Here is an 18,237-nt window from a genome sequence, read left to right as displayed (position 1 = left end):
CAAAATACTTGAAATTTTTAAAGCAAAGGTAAATTAATCACACAGCAAATAAAAAGATGAAGATGTATTTAATTGGTGTAAAGAATAAAAAGGTTGTTGGGATGGGTTTGTTTTGTTTTGTCTGTTTCACACAAGCATTAAATGTGTTTGTAGTACCAATCCTATACAAACCTCCAGGCCAACACATTATCATATCAAACGGTGACTATTACCTAAGAATTGTTAGTGAGAAGAATCATGATTTCAGATGAAGAAAATGGTCTCCTTTTACAAAGAAAAGTACTTATTTAAAATGATTCCCAATAAAACAGGGATTAGAGCATATAATGTGGGCTGAAATTAAAGATTTGGAGTCTTGACACACTGATGTCAAAGCCATGGAGTAGATAAAGCATCCAAGGAGAGTGTTAGAGTGACAAGATCAGAGAGCCAAGGGGGAACCCAGAGGAGCCCCAACATTTAAAAGCCAGGAGAAAGTAGAGTCCACACAAATAGTTCATGCAGAGACCTAAAAGAAAAACCAGGAGAATGTGTTGCCCCTGAAGCCAAGGGCAATGAGTAGTAAGAAGGGAGTGGGCAGGAGTGCCAAAGACTGCCAGGAAGTGAGCAAAATCAGCACTGAAAATGCTCCATTGGACTTCGAGGTCATTCAAGAACCTGCCAGATCATCTTCCCTGGGCTGGGATCGATGAGGAGGTAGGAGACAGTGGTACAAATGCACCCTTAAGGAGCGAGCTTGAAGGGGAGGAGAGAGACGAGAGGAACTGGAGGGGATGAGAGGGCCAGAGAAGGCTTATTTTAAAGGGAAGGAAAGAACAGTTACAAAGGGCAATTTTGGACAACTGGGAAATTCTGAATATGGACTACATGTTAGATAATGTTACGCTATCAATGTTAAATTTCTTCAGGGTGATCTAGTATTATAGTTATATAAGAGAATATCCCTCTTTTAGTAGATGCATGCTGAAGTACATAGAGGTTAATTCCATAATGTCTACAGCTTATTTTCAAATTATTTCAAACGGGTGTTTATGTACTATTCTTTCATTTTCTCTGTAGGTTTGCAATTTTCAAAAATATTTGGGGAGGAAAACAAAAGCAAAACAAAATGGCTTGAGAAAAAAAAATATATATATATCCAAACCAAAAAAAAAAAAAAAAGGAAAAAGGAAAAAAAGAGGAAAGTCACGGAGCATGTCAAGATGCTGATGGGCAACAGCTAGGGGAACGAGCAGGAGAGGCAGAAGGAAAATCAATGCCCTCCCCTACCTACCCCTCCCACAGCTACAGAGCATACGGATAGTCTTGGAGGGACAATGGACTTGAAAGAGCATCTTCTCTGTCTGCAGTTCATTGAGGAGGAAAATGAGGGCGGTCCGAGTTCACAGGGATTTTCAATATACCCTATGGTGGCAGTAAAGACTGCTTGATGGCTATGATAACCTAGAACCCTCTGACAAACAATAGCAAGAAGAATGGCAAGAGGCCCTCTAAACTTGGAGAAAATTCTTTAGGGAACACCAAAGATGAAAGATTTTCATTTGTTATTTTTCCATGAAGGTCTCAAACTGAAATATACATCACAGTAAAGGACTTCAAATTGGCAGTAAGGAGATGGGGAGGGAGAGCCAGGAGGGGGGCTCTCAAGCAGCTGTGAATGGCTTGACTGTTCGATTTTTAAACAGCTAAATTAACTAGATGTTTTATCAAGAATTAAAGAAATATTTAGTTTGCTGTTTAGTATTTTTAAGTTTTTTTATATAAAATAAAGAACGAGTACTTTTGAAAGGAATGATTTCCTTTAGAGAAACTTCTATTTGTCACAGCTTAAGCATCAAACCACAAAGCCAAAAAAGCATGGATTGTCTTTGTCGGCCTCTTAGCACTTACAGAAATTGAATAAATACATTTCTAAGTGGTCTCAAGGGAAGAAATAAAATATATCAGTGTTTCCAAAGTGCTCCATGGGAACAAAAAGGCAATAGATTATTAATTGAAATACGATTAACATAAAATTTTAAGTGTCAAGTGAAATTCAGGAGAATGAAATTGCAATGTTTAATTTCTGTTACGTGGATAAATTCCAATTCTCCAAGTCAGGGTAGCATATCAGAAGGGCCATGAACTTTGGAATCTGCCAGATCTGGTTCCAATTCAGGCTCTGCCACCCATGAGTGTGTAACTTGGGGCAGTTAAGTCTCACTTTCCTCATTTATAAAACAAGGAACACTAATCAAAGCTTTCAGAGTATTGGTAAGAAATAATGAGAGTAGTAGGCACTCAATAAATGATAGCTATTATTAGTACTCTCTTACCTGCTACATATCACAAAAGAAATAAAATAACAATGACAATAAAAAATTGATGCTACTTTTTTTTTTTTTTTTTTTGAGATGGAGACTCACTCTGTTGCCCAGGCTGCAGTGCAGTGGCATGATCTTGGCTCACTGCAACCTGCCTGCCTCCCACGTTCAGGCAATTCTCCCGCCTCAGCCTCCCAAGTAACTGGGATTACAGGCGTGTGCCATCATGCCCGGCTAATTTTTGTATTTTTAGTAGAGACAGGGTCTCACCATGTTGACCAGGCTGGTCTTGAACTCCTGACCTCAAGTGATCCACCCACCTCGGCCTCTCAAAGTGCTGGGATTACAGGTGTGAGCCACTGTGCCTGGTCTTTTTCTTTTTTTAAGAGTCAGGGTCTCACTCGGTGGTGGTCCTGGCTGGAGTGCAGTGGCATAATCATAGCTCACTGCAACCTCAAACTCCTGGGCTCAAGTGATTCACCCGCCTCCCAAAGTGTTGGGATTACAGGCGTGAGTCACTGCGCCTGGCCCGATGCTACTTCTCTACATGGAAGGTGGATAGAGCACAAGAAAGGGAATAGCCTTGATTTTATATGTAGGTTACGCTTTCTCAAACTGCCATGATACTCCAGAGGCAGAGTACTGTGGTCAGGTGGAATGACCTAGCAGGACAAAAAACCCTTAACACTAGTCAGACCACTGGAAACAGGAATCAAGCACGAACCTTGGCTCTGTGACTTGTGTTCCCTTGAGGCAATCACTTTGCCTTTCAAAGCCTCATTTCCTTTTCTGCAAACTGAGAACAACCCTTCAAAAGGCTGTGAGGATCAAACGTATGTTACAGGGCCTGGCCAACCTGAAAAGCACTATGCAAATACAAGGTACTGTATATAAGTAAATTTAATTAAAGCTAGCTTCTGAAGCAGCAACATTCAGAGGTGGCATAAAATGGTGTAATGGGTGACAGCAAAAAATACTTTGTCATCAAAACTCCTTGAATTCAAATCCCAATTCTGCCAGCTGTAAGCTGCACAAACTTACCAAGTAGGCTGGGCACGGTGGCTCACGCCTGTAATCCCAGCACTTTGGGAGGCCGAGGCATGCGAATCATAAGGTCAGGAGTTCAAGACCAGCCTGGCCAATGTGGTGAAACCCCGCCTCTACTAAAAATACAAAAAATTAGCTGGGCATAGTGGTGGGTGCCTGTAATCCCAGCTACTCAGGAGGCTGAGGCAGGAGAATCACTTGAACCTGGGAGGTGGAGGTTGCAGTGAGCTGAGATCACGCCACTGCACTCCAGCCCAGGCGACAGAGTGAGACTCCATCTCAAAAAAAAAAAAAAAACTTACCAAGTACCACACTGAGCATGAGCTGCTTCCACTATACAAACAGGAATAATAACCGTTTATTCAGGTTTATTACAAGGATAAAATAAAATATATGTAGATTATGTTGAACACTCTTTGGAATATGGTTAGTAATCAGGAAATAATATCTATCATTTTCTATCAAGAGCTTTCAAAATATTTATAGCCCTTGACACGATAATTTCATATCTAATCACCTGAACATAGAAATAATCCAAAATAAGGAAAAGGCTTTGCACAAAGAAATTCTTCAAAGTGTTATTTATATTAGTATTAAAAGGTCCAATATTTGAAGAATAATTAAGCATATTATGGCCTATTCACCAAATAAAATACTTAGCAATGACTAAAATGATGTTTGCAAGGCATTTATAACAACTGGAGAAATGTTCACATAACATTTTAGTGCTAAAAGTGAGGCTACAAAAAACTAATATTTAGGATGATCAGAAATCTGTAATATACAAAAAATACGTTGAAGGAAATTATCAGAATGTTGTCATTATCTCTGGGTAGTGGAATGATGAGGGAGTATCCATTATTTTCAACTGCTTTTCTATATTTTTTCCAAATTTCTGAATGAGAGAAAATTTTATGCACACAATGTTTGTCTATGAATAAATGTAAGTAAACATCACTGCATCAGCTTTCAGCAGATTTATTATTATGAACTCATAATAAACCTTGATTGGCATATCCAATAAGAGATAAAAGAAGAAAAAGAATTTTCAATGGCTCTTCTGGACGCACTCCATATGGGTTTGCCCTGCTCCATAAGGAGCAATGGAGCAGTAAAAAAAAAAAAAAAAAAGAATTTTAAGGGAATACTCTGAACAAGTATATGTTAACAAATTAGATAACATAGACGAAATGGACAAATTCCTAGAACTACCACAAATGACTCAAGAAGGAATAGAAAATCTAAATAGTCATATAATAAGAGACAGAATAAGTAATCAAAAAAACTACACACAAAGAAAACCTCACGCCCAGATAGCTTCGCTGATGAATTCTACCAAATATTGAAAGAATTAATACCAATTCTTCATAAACTCTTCCAAACAATGGAGAAGGGAACACTTTCCAACTCATTCTATGAGGCCAATATTACCCTGACAGTTAAATCAGACAAAGATATCACAAGAAAACTATAGATCAGTATCTCTTATGAACACAGTTGCAAGATTCCTCTACAAAATACCAGCAAACTGAATTCAGCAGCACATAAAAAGCATTATACACCATGATCAAGGGGATTTATCCTAGGAATGCGAAGTTGGTTTAACATCAATTAACATAATATGCCATTTAATTAACATTATATGACATATCATAAAATAAAGGACAAAAACCACATGATCATCTCAATACATGCAGAGAAAGCATTTGACAAAATTAAACACCACTTTGTAATAATAAAAAATCAATAAACTAGGAATAGGAGTGTGTTTTCTCAACCTGAGAAAGAGCATCTATGAAAAAGACACAGCTGATATAAGACTTACTGGTGAAACACTGAATGCTTCTCCCTTAAGATCAGGAACAAGAGAAGGATGGCTACTCTTGCATTTCTATTTGACATTGTAGTGGAGGCAAGAAAATGAAACAAAAGGCATTGGAAAGAAACAAGTAAAACTATATTTGCAGATGACCTGGTTTGTAAATAAAAATTCCCAAAATATCCACTAAAAACCTATTAGAGCTAATAAATGAGTTCAGTAAAGTTTTGGGATATAAGACCAATATACAAAAATCAATTTTTAAATATTTGCAATAAACAATCCAAAAAGGAAATTAACAAAAATCCATGTATAATATCATCAAAAAGAATAAAAAACCTAGGTTAAATTTAAGGAAAGAAGTGTAAAACTTATACTCTGAACACTACAAGACACTGGTGAAAGAAATTAAAGATCTAAATAGATGGAAAGACATCCCATGTTCATGGATCAGATTATTTAATTGTTAAGATAGCAATACTCCCCAAATTGATCTACAGATTCAATACAACCCTTGTCAACATTCCACTTGGCTTCTTTTGAGACATTGACACATTGATTCTAAAATTCATATGGAAACGTAAGGGACCCAGAATAGCCAAAATAATCTTGAAAAAGAGAAACAAAGTTGAAGGATTCATACTTCCCGATTTCAAAACTTTATTAAAAAAAGCTATAGTAGGCCTGGCGTGGTGGCTCACGCCTGTAATCCCAGCACTTTGGGAGGCCAAGGTGGGTGGATCATGAGGTCAGGAGTTCAAGACCAGCCTGGCCAACATGGTGAAACCCCGTCTCTACCAAAAATACAAAAATTAGCCAGATGTGGTGGTTTGTGCCTGTAATCCCAGCTACTCTGGAGGCTGAGGCAGGAGAATCACTTGAACCTGGGAGGCAGAGGTTGCAGTGAGCTGAGATTGTGCCATTGCACTCCAGCCTGGGCGACAAGAGTAAGACTTCGTCTCAAAAAAAAAAAAAAAAAAAAAAAGCTATCGTAATCCAGACACTGGTACAGGCATAAGAAAGACATACAGATCACTGGAATAGAATTGAGAGCCCATAAGTAAACAACATTTATGGTCAATTGATTCAATGGTGCTAAGAGGATTCAATGGGGAAAGAACAATCTTTTCAACAAATGGTGCTGAGACAACTGGATATCCACATGCAAAAAATGAATTTGTACTCCTACCTCACACCATACATGAAAATCAGCAACTCAAAATGGCTCAAATGCTTAAATGTAAGAGCTAAAAGTACAAAACTGTGTTTTTTTTTTTTGGCCTTTGAAAATATATACATTTAGGGGGTATGAGTGCAATTTTGTTACATGTATAATGAAGTCTGGGCTTTTAGTGTAACCATTACCCAAGTAGCATACATTGTACTCATTAGGTAATTTCTCATACCTCACCCCCCTCCCACCCTCCCAGCTTTCTGAGTCTCCAGTGTCTATTATTCTATTCTGGATGCCCATATGTATACATTATTTAGCTCCCACTTTTAAGTGAGAACATGGGGTATTTGACTTTCTGTTTTTGAGTAATTTCACTTAGGATAATGGCTTCTTGTTCCATCCATGTTGCTGCAAAAGACATGATTTCATTCTTTTTTATGGCTGAGTAGTATTCCATGGCATATATATATATATATATATACACACACACACACACACATACATATATATACGTATATATACACACATATACACACACACACACACACACACATACATATACATACACCACACATTTTCTTTATCCAATCATCCATTGAAAAAACACTTATGGTGTTTCCATATCTTTGCTATTGTGAATAGTGCTGTGGTAAACATAAGTGTGCAGGTATCTATTTGATATAATGACTTCCTTTGGGTAGACTCCGTGGTGGGATTGCTGGATGAAATGGTAGTTTGGTAGTTCTATTTTTAGTTCTTTGAGAAATCTCCATAATGTTTTCCACAGAGGTTGTACTAATTTACATTCCCACCAGCAGTGATAAACATTCCCTTTTCCCTACATCCTCGCCTACATCTCTTATTTTTTGACTTTTTAGTAATAGCCATGCTGACTGGTATGTAAGATGGTATCTTATTATGGTTTCAATTTGCATTGATCTGATGATTAGTGATGTTGAGCATTTTTTTCGTATGTTTCTTGGCCATTCGTATGCCTTCTTTTCAAAAAATGTCTGTTCGTGACCTTTGCCCACTTTTTAATGGGGTTATTTTTCTTTTCTTGTTGAGTTGTTAAAAAACTCTTAAAGTAAGACACGAGCATAAATCTTTTTGGACTTGGGAATGGATTCTTAGATATGACACCAAAAGCATAAGCAACCAAAGAAAAAATAAAGTGAACTTCATCAAAATTAAAAACTTTTGTGCTTCAAAGAACACCATTAAGAAAGTATGAAGATAATTCAATGAATGAGAGAAAATATTTGCAAATCACATATTTGATAGGAAACTTGTATCTAGAATATATAAACTTCTCTTACAACAATATAAAAATAAATAATTCAATTAAAAATGGGTAAATGATCTGAATAGACATTTCTCCAAAGAAGATATACAAATAGCCAATAAACACATGAAAAGATGCTCAATGTCATTAGTCATTACGGAAATACAAATGAAAACCACGGTGTGATACCACTTCATACCCACTAGGATGACTAAAATCAAAAGGACAGACAATAACAACTATTGCTGAAAACGTGGAGAAATTGAAACCCTTATACACTGCTGGTAGGAATGTAGAATGGTGCAGTCACTTGGGAAAATAGCTTGGAAATTTCTCAAAATGTTAAACATAAAGCTACTGTATGACCCAGCAATTCCACTTCTAGGTATATACCCAAGAGAACAGAAAACATATGTTCACAGCAGCATTGTTCAAAACAGTCAAAAAGCTGAAACAGGTCGGGCACAGTGGCTCACGCCTGTAATCCCAGCACTTTGGGAGGCCGAGGCGGGCAGATCACCTGAGGTCAGGAGTTCGAGACCAGCCTGGCCAACATGGTAAAACCCCGTGTCTACCAAAAATACAAAAATTAGCCAGGTGTGGTGGTGTGTGCCTGTAATCCCAGCTACTCCGGAGGCTTAGGCAGGAGAACTGCTTGAACATGGGAGGCGGAGGTTGAAGTGAGCTGAGATCGCCCCACTGCACTCCAGCCTGGGCGACACAGCAAGACTCTGTCTCAAAAAAAAAAAAAAAAGCTGAAACAATCAAATGTCTATCAATTGATGAATGGATAAATACAATGTGGCATATTCATACAATGAAGTATTATTCCACAATAAAAAGGAATAAAGTACTGATACATGCTACAACATGGACAAAGCCAGACACAAAAGGTCACATAATGTATGACTCCATTTACATGAAATGTCCAGAATAGATAAATCCGTAGAGACTGAATATAGATTTGTGGTTGCCAGGGGCTGAGAGGAGACAGAAAGTGCTTAATGGATAAGGGGTTTTACTTTGGAGTGTTGGAAATGTCTCGGAAGTACATAGGGGTTGTGGTTGCACGACACTGTGAACGTACCAACTGCTGCTGAGTTGTTCACTTGACAATGGCTAATTTTATGTTATGTGAATTTCACCTCAATAAATCACAGGTATTTGAAAGAAAAAGCAATCCAAAAAATCTAAGCTAATATTTCCACTTACATGCAATGTTTTAAAAGTTGAAAAGTATTTCAAAAAGAGAGATAATTTGTTTTTACAAGTTGGACTTGGCTTTTTTTTTTTAACCTAAGAAATTTGGCTAAACTTAAAGAACTGTGAGTAATCCTAGATATAAAAAGATAATTTCTTTTTACTCTCTGCTAATAAATGTCTACTACAGCAGTAGAGTTCAGATGGAGCTTTTGAAAAATTTATTTCATGACATGCTTAAAGATTTGAAAGAGTTAGTACACCTCCTATGTCCCTTCCTACTTTCAGCGATGAGTTTCCTACATCATCAGCACAAGTCAGCTGGGTAGGAGAATAACATTTGATTCCCAAAGGAAAACATCCCATGCTAATTAGTATAGCGCACTGTGCATCCTAAACTCTCCACCTTAAGCCTGAATAAACTTCCAAAGGCAAAATGTGGAATAGAAGTTGGGGGAACTACCTATAACCTAGACATCAAAGAAGTGGAGTTTAAGAGCAAATTACTCATAAATTGTCCTAGCTTATTTACTTGTTTTTATTTTAATTTGCTTGTTGGAAACTCTCTCTCTTAAATGCTCAAGTTTGTTTCAGCTAGATGTCAATAGCCATGAGAAAGAACCTCAGTACAAAATAAACAAAGTGAATATTTAAGCTTCTAATTATATGGGGGTACAGAAAGGCATGCCATCTATTTAGAAATAATACACCTTTTTTTTTGGAAACAGATTATCTAGCATTGTCTCAATTCTCCTAGAACATTTTTAAAACGTGATGCAAATCTCATGAAGTTCTGTGTTGAATAGATATAGAAATGATGCGATCATTGAGTTATCAAATCCAATAAAAATTCAATGATGCTACTAAATGTCACAAAAGTAGGGATATAGCTATTTATAAAAGTATTGAAGAAACACATATAAATTACACTGTCTTTCTTGTTCCCTGCCACTGAGTTTTAAATTGAGATTTTATATTGGTACATTATCAACTGAAATTAAATCAATCATAAAATATCTCTAAGACAATACTTTATGGTACTTCATAAATTCAAAGCTACATCTTCCTAAATGTAGTTTCCTATGCTACTCTAACGATGCCTTGTGCAAATCACACAGGGCAGCTTGAGCATCGTGGGAGTAAATGAGAAAGGAGAAGAGGGTGAGGGCAGCTCATTTTCCCCTTTTCATTCATAACCACAGGCACATTCCCAGTACTCACATGTCTCAGATCTCCTGGTTTTCACTGAAGAACTGCTGCATCCCATGACTTCTATCTAAATCATATGTGTTCATGAATTCAACTTCTGATTTTAAGACAGAGTGTGAAAAGTGCCTCCCTTTAAGCTGCGAGGAACCACTCTTAGCTGATCCTCTTCAGTCACAGATTCTAATGAGGAACACACAGGAGGGAGGGAAGGAAACCGCCAGTTAACCACATGGTAGCTGAGGGGCTGCTCAGCAGGATTCATTTTACGCTTCTTCTGAATCGCTGTTCATCATGTGATGTGGAAAGTGATCAGACATAATCTAATCCTGGCTTATTTTCCAAAACACAGCAGCAGCTACAGAGCAGCTATAGGCTGCTTCTCTGCTAGACATAAATGAGTTTCTCCATGTCTAGGTCACATCCAGCTCTGTATAAAATAGAACACTCAAAATGAAAAGAAAAATCGAAATATGAGAGTATACGATTTTCTAATTTAAATATGGGGAATGGGATGTGGAGGAGCTGACATAATTAACTGTTTTGGTTTTCAGCTCAAAGTAATTCAACCTATCTAGGCTTTTAAAAACACAAATTGGAAGTTGACTATGAGACAAAAACAACATATTTAAACAGCTATGCTGAAATTCAAAGTGAGTTCTTTGACAGTATTTCGCGGAATAAGTTGGGAACATTTGTTTTAAAAAAAAGGAGGCAGCCAGTCGCGGTGGCTCATGCCTGCAATCCCAGCACTTTGGGAGGCCGAGGCGGGCGGATTACGAGGTCAGGAGTTCGAGACCAGCCTGGCCAACATGGCGAAACCCCATCTCTACTAAAAGTACAAAAATTAGCCAGGTATGGTGGCGCACGTCTGTAATCCCAGCTACTCAGGAGGCTGAGGCAGGAGAATCACTTGAACCCGGGAGGCGGAGGTTGCAGTGAGCCGAGATCACGCCACTGTACTCTAGCCTGGGCGACAAAGTGAGACTCATCTCAAAAAAAAAAAAAAAAAAAGGAGGCTCAAACCTTCCCCCAAATTTAGGAATTGTAATCTGTGAGAGTGTCCTTTTATTTATTTTATTTTTTGAGATGGAGTCTCGCTCTATCACCCAGGCTGGAGTGCAGTGGTGTGATCACAGCTCACTGCAGCCTCGACCTCCCAGGCTCAGGTGATCCTCCCGCCTCAGCCTCCCTAGTAGCTGGGACTACAGGCATGCGCCACCACACCTGGCTAATTTTTTGCATTGGAGACGGGGTTTTGCTGTGTTGGCCAGGATGGTCTCGAACTCCTGACCTCAGGTGATCCACCTGCCTCGGCCTCCCAAAGTGCTGGGATTACAGGCATGAGCCACCATGCCCGGCCAAGAGTGCCCTTTTAAACAAGCTCTCTGGGCACTGCTGAGGCCCCTCTGGAGTCTAACCTTGTGTTCTATAGTCCTTCTCATGAGCTCCCTGATTCCCATAATCACTTCATGGGAGTTTTCAACAAAATCCCTTTCCAGAGTATACTGTCACGTTACTTTTTAGGGTGATGTTTCCTTTATTTTGTGATGCTCCAAACCAACCTGATCTAATATATTTGCATTCCTTTTTTTTTTTTTTTTCCAGACAGAGTTTCACTCTGTCACCCAGGATGGAGTGTAGTGGCACAAACACGGCTCACTGCAGCCTTAACCTCCCAAGCATGTGTCGTGACACCCGGCTAATTTTATTTTTTTTGTAGAGACAGGGTCTCCCTATGTTGCCGAGGCTGGTCTCAAACTCCTGGGCTCAAGAGATCCTCCGACCTTGTCCTCCCAAAGTGCTGGGATCACAGGTGTGAGCCATCTTGCCCAGCCCTATTTGCATTTCTTGACAGGAACAAAGTCAGCAAACAACTGACATATCTATCTTTCCATTAGTACTACACCAAAAGCTTCAAAATTACAACTTGACTGAAGAAAGGGAAAACCAAAATAAGCAAAATATTTGAACTATGGCAATGTTTTGAAAATAACAATAAGCTTAGTAAACAGATTTTCTGACCAGAGGTGAACCTGATTATTTTATGTATTGAATTAATTAGCCTTCCTAAACTTTGGGTTATTTCCAAATTTTTATTTATTTTTTGAGACAAGGTCTCGCTCTGTCACCCAGGTTGGAGTGCAGTGGTGCAACCATGACTCACTGCAGCCTCCACCTCCCGGGCTCAAGTGATTCTCCTACCTCAGCCTCCTGAGCAGCTGGAACTACAGGCATGTGCCACCATGCCCAGTTAATTTTTGTACTTTTTTTGTAGACATGGGGTCTCACCATGTTGCCCAAGTTGGTCTCAAACTCCTGGCCTCAAGCAACGTGCCCACCTCAGCCTCCCAAAGTGCTGGGATTACAGGCATGAGCCACCGTGCTTGGCTCGATTTCCAAATTTGATAGGCAGTTCTTTCGTGTCTTCCTTATCTACATCATGGCTAAAGAACATTAACAAGGTCAGATCCAAGGGCAGGATGAGCCCTGTGGCATCCCACTCCAAACCATCCTCCAGGTTCACCACAGATCCGTTACCTTCATACTCGCTGAGCACATTTGTTCAGTTAGCTGGTAAACTCACCTATCATAACTCTCATTTATCTGTGAGACATCCTGGAAAATTTTACTAAATATTTTAATAAAATGATGATATGTATATATTTTGATACTTTGACATTCCAGCTTATTCCAGCAAAAGAAGAGAGAGGGAAGGAGGAGGAGAAAAGGAAGGAAGGGCAGAGGAGGAAGAAAGGGAGGAAATCAATTTGGCAAGATTTTTAATAACAAAATCATAGAAGTTTAAAGGTGAGAGAGACCTTTAAAATTACCTAGTATTTACACAAAGTGCAAGGAAGTTAAGCAACTTGTCCCATGTCATATAGACCTGTGCTTGTCATACTTCGTTGCATATGAGTGTCACCTGGGGAGCTGTTCAAACTCCCAGTACTCAACCTGCACCTCATTAAGTCAGAATCTCTTGGGGTTTAAAAAATACTGATGCCCACGTCCCACCTCCAGATAATTGGACGTAATTGGTACTGGGTGGGGGATGAGGCATCAAGATTTTTTTCAGTTTTCCAGATTCTAATACACAACAAAGTTTGACAATCTGTAATAGAGACGGTTTTTTAGCAAACCCATGGTGCTGCATCGTGATGATCACATTTTCCTAGAAATGCTTTGGCTCCATCTATTTCAAGCTGAATTTTTCCAGAGGTCATATCAAGCCAATGAGCCTGTGGCTTCTAGCATATATTCTTTTCTCATTTTTGAAATTGGGGCACTGTTCATCTAGGAATTCATCTAGTCCTGGTGACATTCTCCAGGTGCCTAGATCAGTACTCTCCAACTCGAGTGCTCACAAGACTTACTGGGAGTGAGAGGATGCACATTCCCAGGCTTTACTAACAATAATCAGATTCAAAAGTCCAAGGCCTTGGAATACACATTTAAAGTGCACCGTGCTGGGAACTTTGATGCAAGCAATACCCATAACTCAGTTGGAGAAACACTATTTTCCAACAGTATCCAAATCTCCCTTGGGCTTCGCTCCATCCTCATGCTATTTTTTCTACCCCTTTTTATGAAGACATAAGAATTGGGGCTGGGCGCAGTGGCTCTCACTCATAATCCTAGCACTTTGGGAGCCTGAGGCAGATGGATCCTTTGAGCCCAGGAGTTTGAGACCAGCCTGGGCAACATAGGGAGACCCCATCTCTACCAAAAAATACAAAAAATTAGCCAGGCGTGGTGGTGCACATCTGTAGTCCCAGCTACTCGGGAGGCTGAGGTGGGAGGATCACCTGAGGCTGGGAGGTCAAGGATGCAGTGAGCCGTGATCACACCACTGCACTCCAGCCTGGGTGACAAGAGTGAAACCCTGACTTAAAAAAAAAAAAAAAAAAAAAAAAAAAAAAAGTATGTTTTTTAATTTAAAAAAGAAAACAGGGAAACAAAAGAATTGAGTATTTAGTAGGCCATAAACACTGATTGGACTGATTGATATATTTCAATTTTGATTTTCTTTTTCCAGAAAAAAAAAAAGCACTGTCTCAATATCTCTCCAGAGGCATTTCGTTTTCAGTCACCCCTCAGTTGATCCACAGCAAACACAATTTCATATAGAAGATTCAGTAAGAACTAAAAAGCATCAAACTTGAGTATATTTCTGTTAGACTATTAGCCCCACGGGCAACTTCCTAAATAGCCCTTGAATCTCTGGCACCTACATGGTGCCTTTCACATTGCAGATGTTGGATAATGCTAAATGAATGAATGAATGAACAAAGGAATCAATATTTCTAGGCCAGAGTCCTTTAAAAATTTAGTTGCTAAAAGTCATTATTAATCCATCATTTTGTGCACAGGTAGGTGCTATTCAATTATACAAAAGCATTTTATTAAATCCGAAAGGGGTAGTACTTATACATCATTTTTAAAGAAAGTTTTAAAATCATGATGGAAAGACGTGATGATTGTTCTAGAATTTTTTGATTATCCATTAGAAAAAAATTGGCTATTATAATTTTTACATTATTAAATAATTATTATCAATTTATTTTAACTGTTTTTCTCTCAGGTAATAGGTTACAAAAAAAGTCAGTTCTTTTTCATTCTCACCAAAATATGAGCTGGTTAAAGCAAGGTGCCACTTACCCCTCCCATGTACTGCCCCACCTAGACTTCCAGGAGAGAGGGAAGTGAGTTTGTAAGCAGTGCGTGTGCCTTTGAGGACATCTCTGACATAAAGCTGATAAAAATGATTGGGGATTTTCCATGACTTGGTAAAATCTAAGCTTCTACCATTTCCCACCCTCTGTTAGCATTTAAGTGCATTAAAGAAGTCTCTGAAGAAGTGGTTCCCTGAGGCCTGAAAAGGGTTCTCAGGCTCAAAGAGGTGGGGGGCTTCCACGGGGTTCACAAACGCCCAAGAATGTCCTAGTGGATAACACGAGCCCCTGGGTGGATCTTGGCAAAAAAACCAGCTTGAAACTTGCCCATTGCTGCTGTCCCTTCTAATATATACCAAGGATGGTTTTAAAGAGTAAACATGAAATAATGACTCATCATTGGCACTCACTTATAATTTGCAAAAGGAAAGCCTTCCGCTAAAAGGTTTTTACTGTGTGTGTGTTGGGGGTGAGTGGGTGGAACTGATAATTTTCAGTTTTTTTCATGCTAATCTTTCACTTCCAGTGCTGAAAATACAAGGAAAGAACAAAAGGCAGGCCGTGGGGACAAACTAACCTTCGCCACCAAGCACCCTCCAACCACTAGCCCAGCCTCCCCGAGTTGTTCTTTCATTCTTAAGGTGATTTGATTTCTAAGCTCATCTCCATCCCACTTCCACAACTTGGCTCAGCCACCCTGACGCGACCCTCTCTGGCATTCTAGATGTCAGTTTCGTAGTTTCCTATGCTAGCATTCAGCTTTTCCTAGAGATGTTGGCTTTAGCAAGAAATTGGCTTTAGCTCTAGTCCTGAAAACCTGGAACCCATAGTCATTCAACTGATACCAACACCCTCTACCCCCACCCCCAACCACCAGAGTGGGAGTGAAGTAGGCAGGTGTAATTCTTCCCCCTTAGATTGTGCTAGCATGGAGAACAGATGCCTCATCAGGCTCACCCTATTGCATTCTGCTTGGTATTCATTGCCACAGAGGTTTTATAGCCTGATGTCTGTGGCCTAAATATAATGAAGAGGCATAGGGTGAGGCAGAGGAGTCCCTGGCAGCCCGTGCCAGAGAGGTCCCTTCCATCACTACCTTTCCAGTAGAACAGTGGAGCAATTACTTATGTCTGGGGTCTTAAATGGGTAAGGGGAGGTCTGTAAGACCAAGCTGGTGATTCTTCCTGGGTCTCGCCACATGAGAGGATAAGAAAAGGGAGGAAACTATACTGACCACCAGAAGGTGTTTGAAAGTGTCTGCTGGTATATCAGACATGATTGAAATCAGGAAACAGCTTGGCCTGGTGCCAGGTTTTCCAAAGTGTGTTTGTGGAAGAATAGTTCTATGTGGTTTATTATTCTAGGACTAAGGCCAAAATAAAGGTCCTACCATTGCATAATAAGTTCAGGGGATGTAGAGTTGGACAGGTTTCTTTACTGCAGGACTTCTCAGAGCATTTGATATACGAACATACATTGTGAATCTCTCAGAAAGAGCTGACCACTATTTCCCAAAGAGCCTAGCAAGGGGCCCTTTTGAAGTAAAGCATCTCAAGAACTATTGCTCCTAACTGCCTAATGCTGGCCCAGTGGAGCCTTGGGTTTAGAAGTCAGACAACAGGAGTTTGAATTTTTAGTCATTAATTCCCCTGTACCTCAGTTTCCTCATAAGAAAACAGTGATAATAATGCATATCTTACTGACTTGTACTGAGGACTGAGTGGTGGGAAAAAACTAGCCTGAACAAAGACCAACTGTTTTTAGCTGATGAGTTAGGAGGGGCCATGCATGGGTGGGAACCCACTGTGTTTGTTCAAGTCTCTTTCTTCAGAATGCTTTGTCTGGGGCCTCCCAAAGACTAAACCCTTTGGGCACCTACAGGTTCTGGGATAATTTAAGAGTTGCAAAGCAATGGGCTCTTTTCCCTTGAGAGCTCTAAGATCTGAAAGAATGCTATACCAGTAATCATAATAGTAGCTAAAATTACTACTATTTATTAAGAGACTACTATTTACCCAGCACAGCGGGTGCTTTATATTTCTATTATTTCAGTTCACTCTCACAGCAAACTTTCAAGGTAGTATCGTCATCCCCATGTTACAGATGAAAAAAACTGAGACTCAGATAACATACTCCCTGGCATAGCTGATTAGTGGCAGAACTGAAGACTCGCTCTGTTTAATCATTAAAGAACAAAAATGTCTGCCCACTAAAAGGCTATGCCTTGGTTTCAGGATCCAATCTGATCAGTTCGCATAAGAACTAAATCACTAAAGAGAATTTTGAACACTGTAAGGAATACTGGTTCCATTCTTACAGATAGCTGGAAACCTCTAAGACGACAAGAAGCCAAGGGAACTAAAGGAAGGTTTCTAAATATGAAGGTGTGCAGTGGAGTTTGGAGAATACTCCCTGAGGGGACCTAGAAGGGTTTCTTGAAGGATCCCTTCCCTCATTTTCTAGCTGTCAATCCAAGTGACTGTGGAGATTTTCCAAATATCAAGTTCATTTGAAATAAGCCACAATCCTTCAGACTGCCAAGTCATCTGTACATCTTCTTCAACTGACGGCAACTGATTTACAACCAGCATTTTTGAGAACAATCATTCCGAGAAATTGCAAAGCAGTAAGATATATTCCAAGGAGTGCACATTCCCTGTTCCATTGCCACACGATATATGTTTATGATGTAGACTTCTGCTTGTCCCAAATGCCTAAGAATAAACAAACATATTACCTGTTTCTTCTGCTTGGCCAGTGTAGAGGTTTTTCCTCACTCCAGGTGTTTCAAAGGAAATGAAGATGAGAAAAAAACCTTCTCTCTGGGGAAATGCAGAGGTCTGAAAGAAAAGAGGTACAATTTCAGCTCTCTCTGAAGCACCCCACACAAACACACACACACACACCTCACTCTGCAGAGAGCTCTTGCTTAAATAAACAAACATATATACACACTCATACACAAAGAAATAACTAGAACAGGGCCAGGCTGCTTTGCCTTTCAGCCAGGAAGGCAAGCCCAGAGCCACGAATCTGGGAGACAACGTGCTGGCCGTGAGCACAGCTCTCTGCCCCAACCCTGCTCTGTTCCTGGCCTGGAGATGCACTCAAGTAATGGGCTGCAAAGTCAGCGGCCACGTGACTGCTTCCAAAGGGACCAGGCTCCGCATGGGCAGGACCTGGCTATTGTGTGCATAAATAATCTGCCATCAATACAAAATAGAAAAGAGAATCTCAGTAAATAAGAGCAGAAAAGCATTCTTTAGGTAAACTGAGGATAATTTTTAGAAAACGTTACATTAACCTGGTACAATTAAGAGAAGTGGAAAAACTAAACATTCTTCCTTGGTTCTAGAAAGGTGTGGGTTTAAGGGAGCAGCCACTGGGTTATAAGACATTTATACTCCACCAGCTGTTCAGTAGCTCCTTATTGGAGAACCTACCTGTGAAGGGAGAATTACCTCCCTTCATCAGCAGAAAGGGAAAGGAAAGTTGGCCTGTAATGTTGCTGAGTTTGGGGGAGGAGA

The 18,237-nt window shown here is 39.7% G+C and overlaps 1 protein-coding gene across 1 annotated transcript in view; it reads right to left on the bottom strand.

Annotated features, from left to right (window-relative positions):
• The window catches only part of PPEF1 (protein phosphatase with EF-hand domain 1), a 136,711-nt gene that overhangs the window by 109,823 nt on the left and 8,651 nt on the right, over positions 1 to 18,237 (bottom strand). Inside the window, exons 3-4 of the mRNA XM_012500894.2 lie at positions 17,448 to 17,550; positions 10,050 to 10,217 (exon numbers count right to left, since the gene is read on the bottom strand). Coding sequence (XP_012356348.1) covers positions 10,050 to 10,095 — 46 coding nt within the window. The 5' untranslated portion in view covers positions 10,096 to 10,217; positions 17,448 to 17,550. The remainder of the gene's footprint in view (positions 1 to 10,049; positions 10,218 to 17,447; positions 17,551 to 18,237) is intronic.

The sequence above is a fragment of the Nomascus leucogenys genome, chromosome X (assembly GCF_006542625.1).
Source record: "Nomascus leucogenys isolate Asia chromosome X, Asia_NLE_v1, whole genome shotgun sequence".
NCBI lineage: Eukaryota > Metazoa > Chordata > Mammalia > Primates > Hylobatidae > Nomascus > Nomascus leucogenys.
The sequence above is the reverse complement of the archived record's forward strand: the minus strand, read 5'-3'. Positions and strand labels throughout refer to the sequence as shown.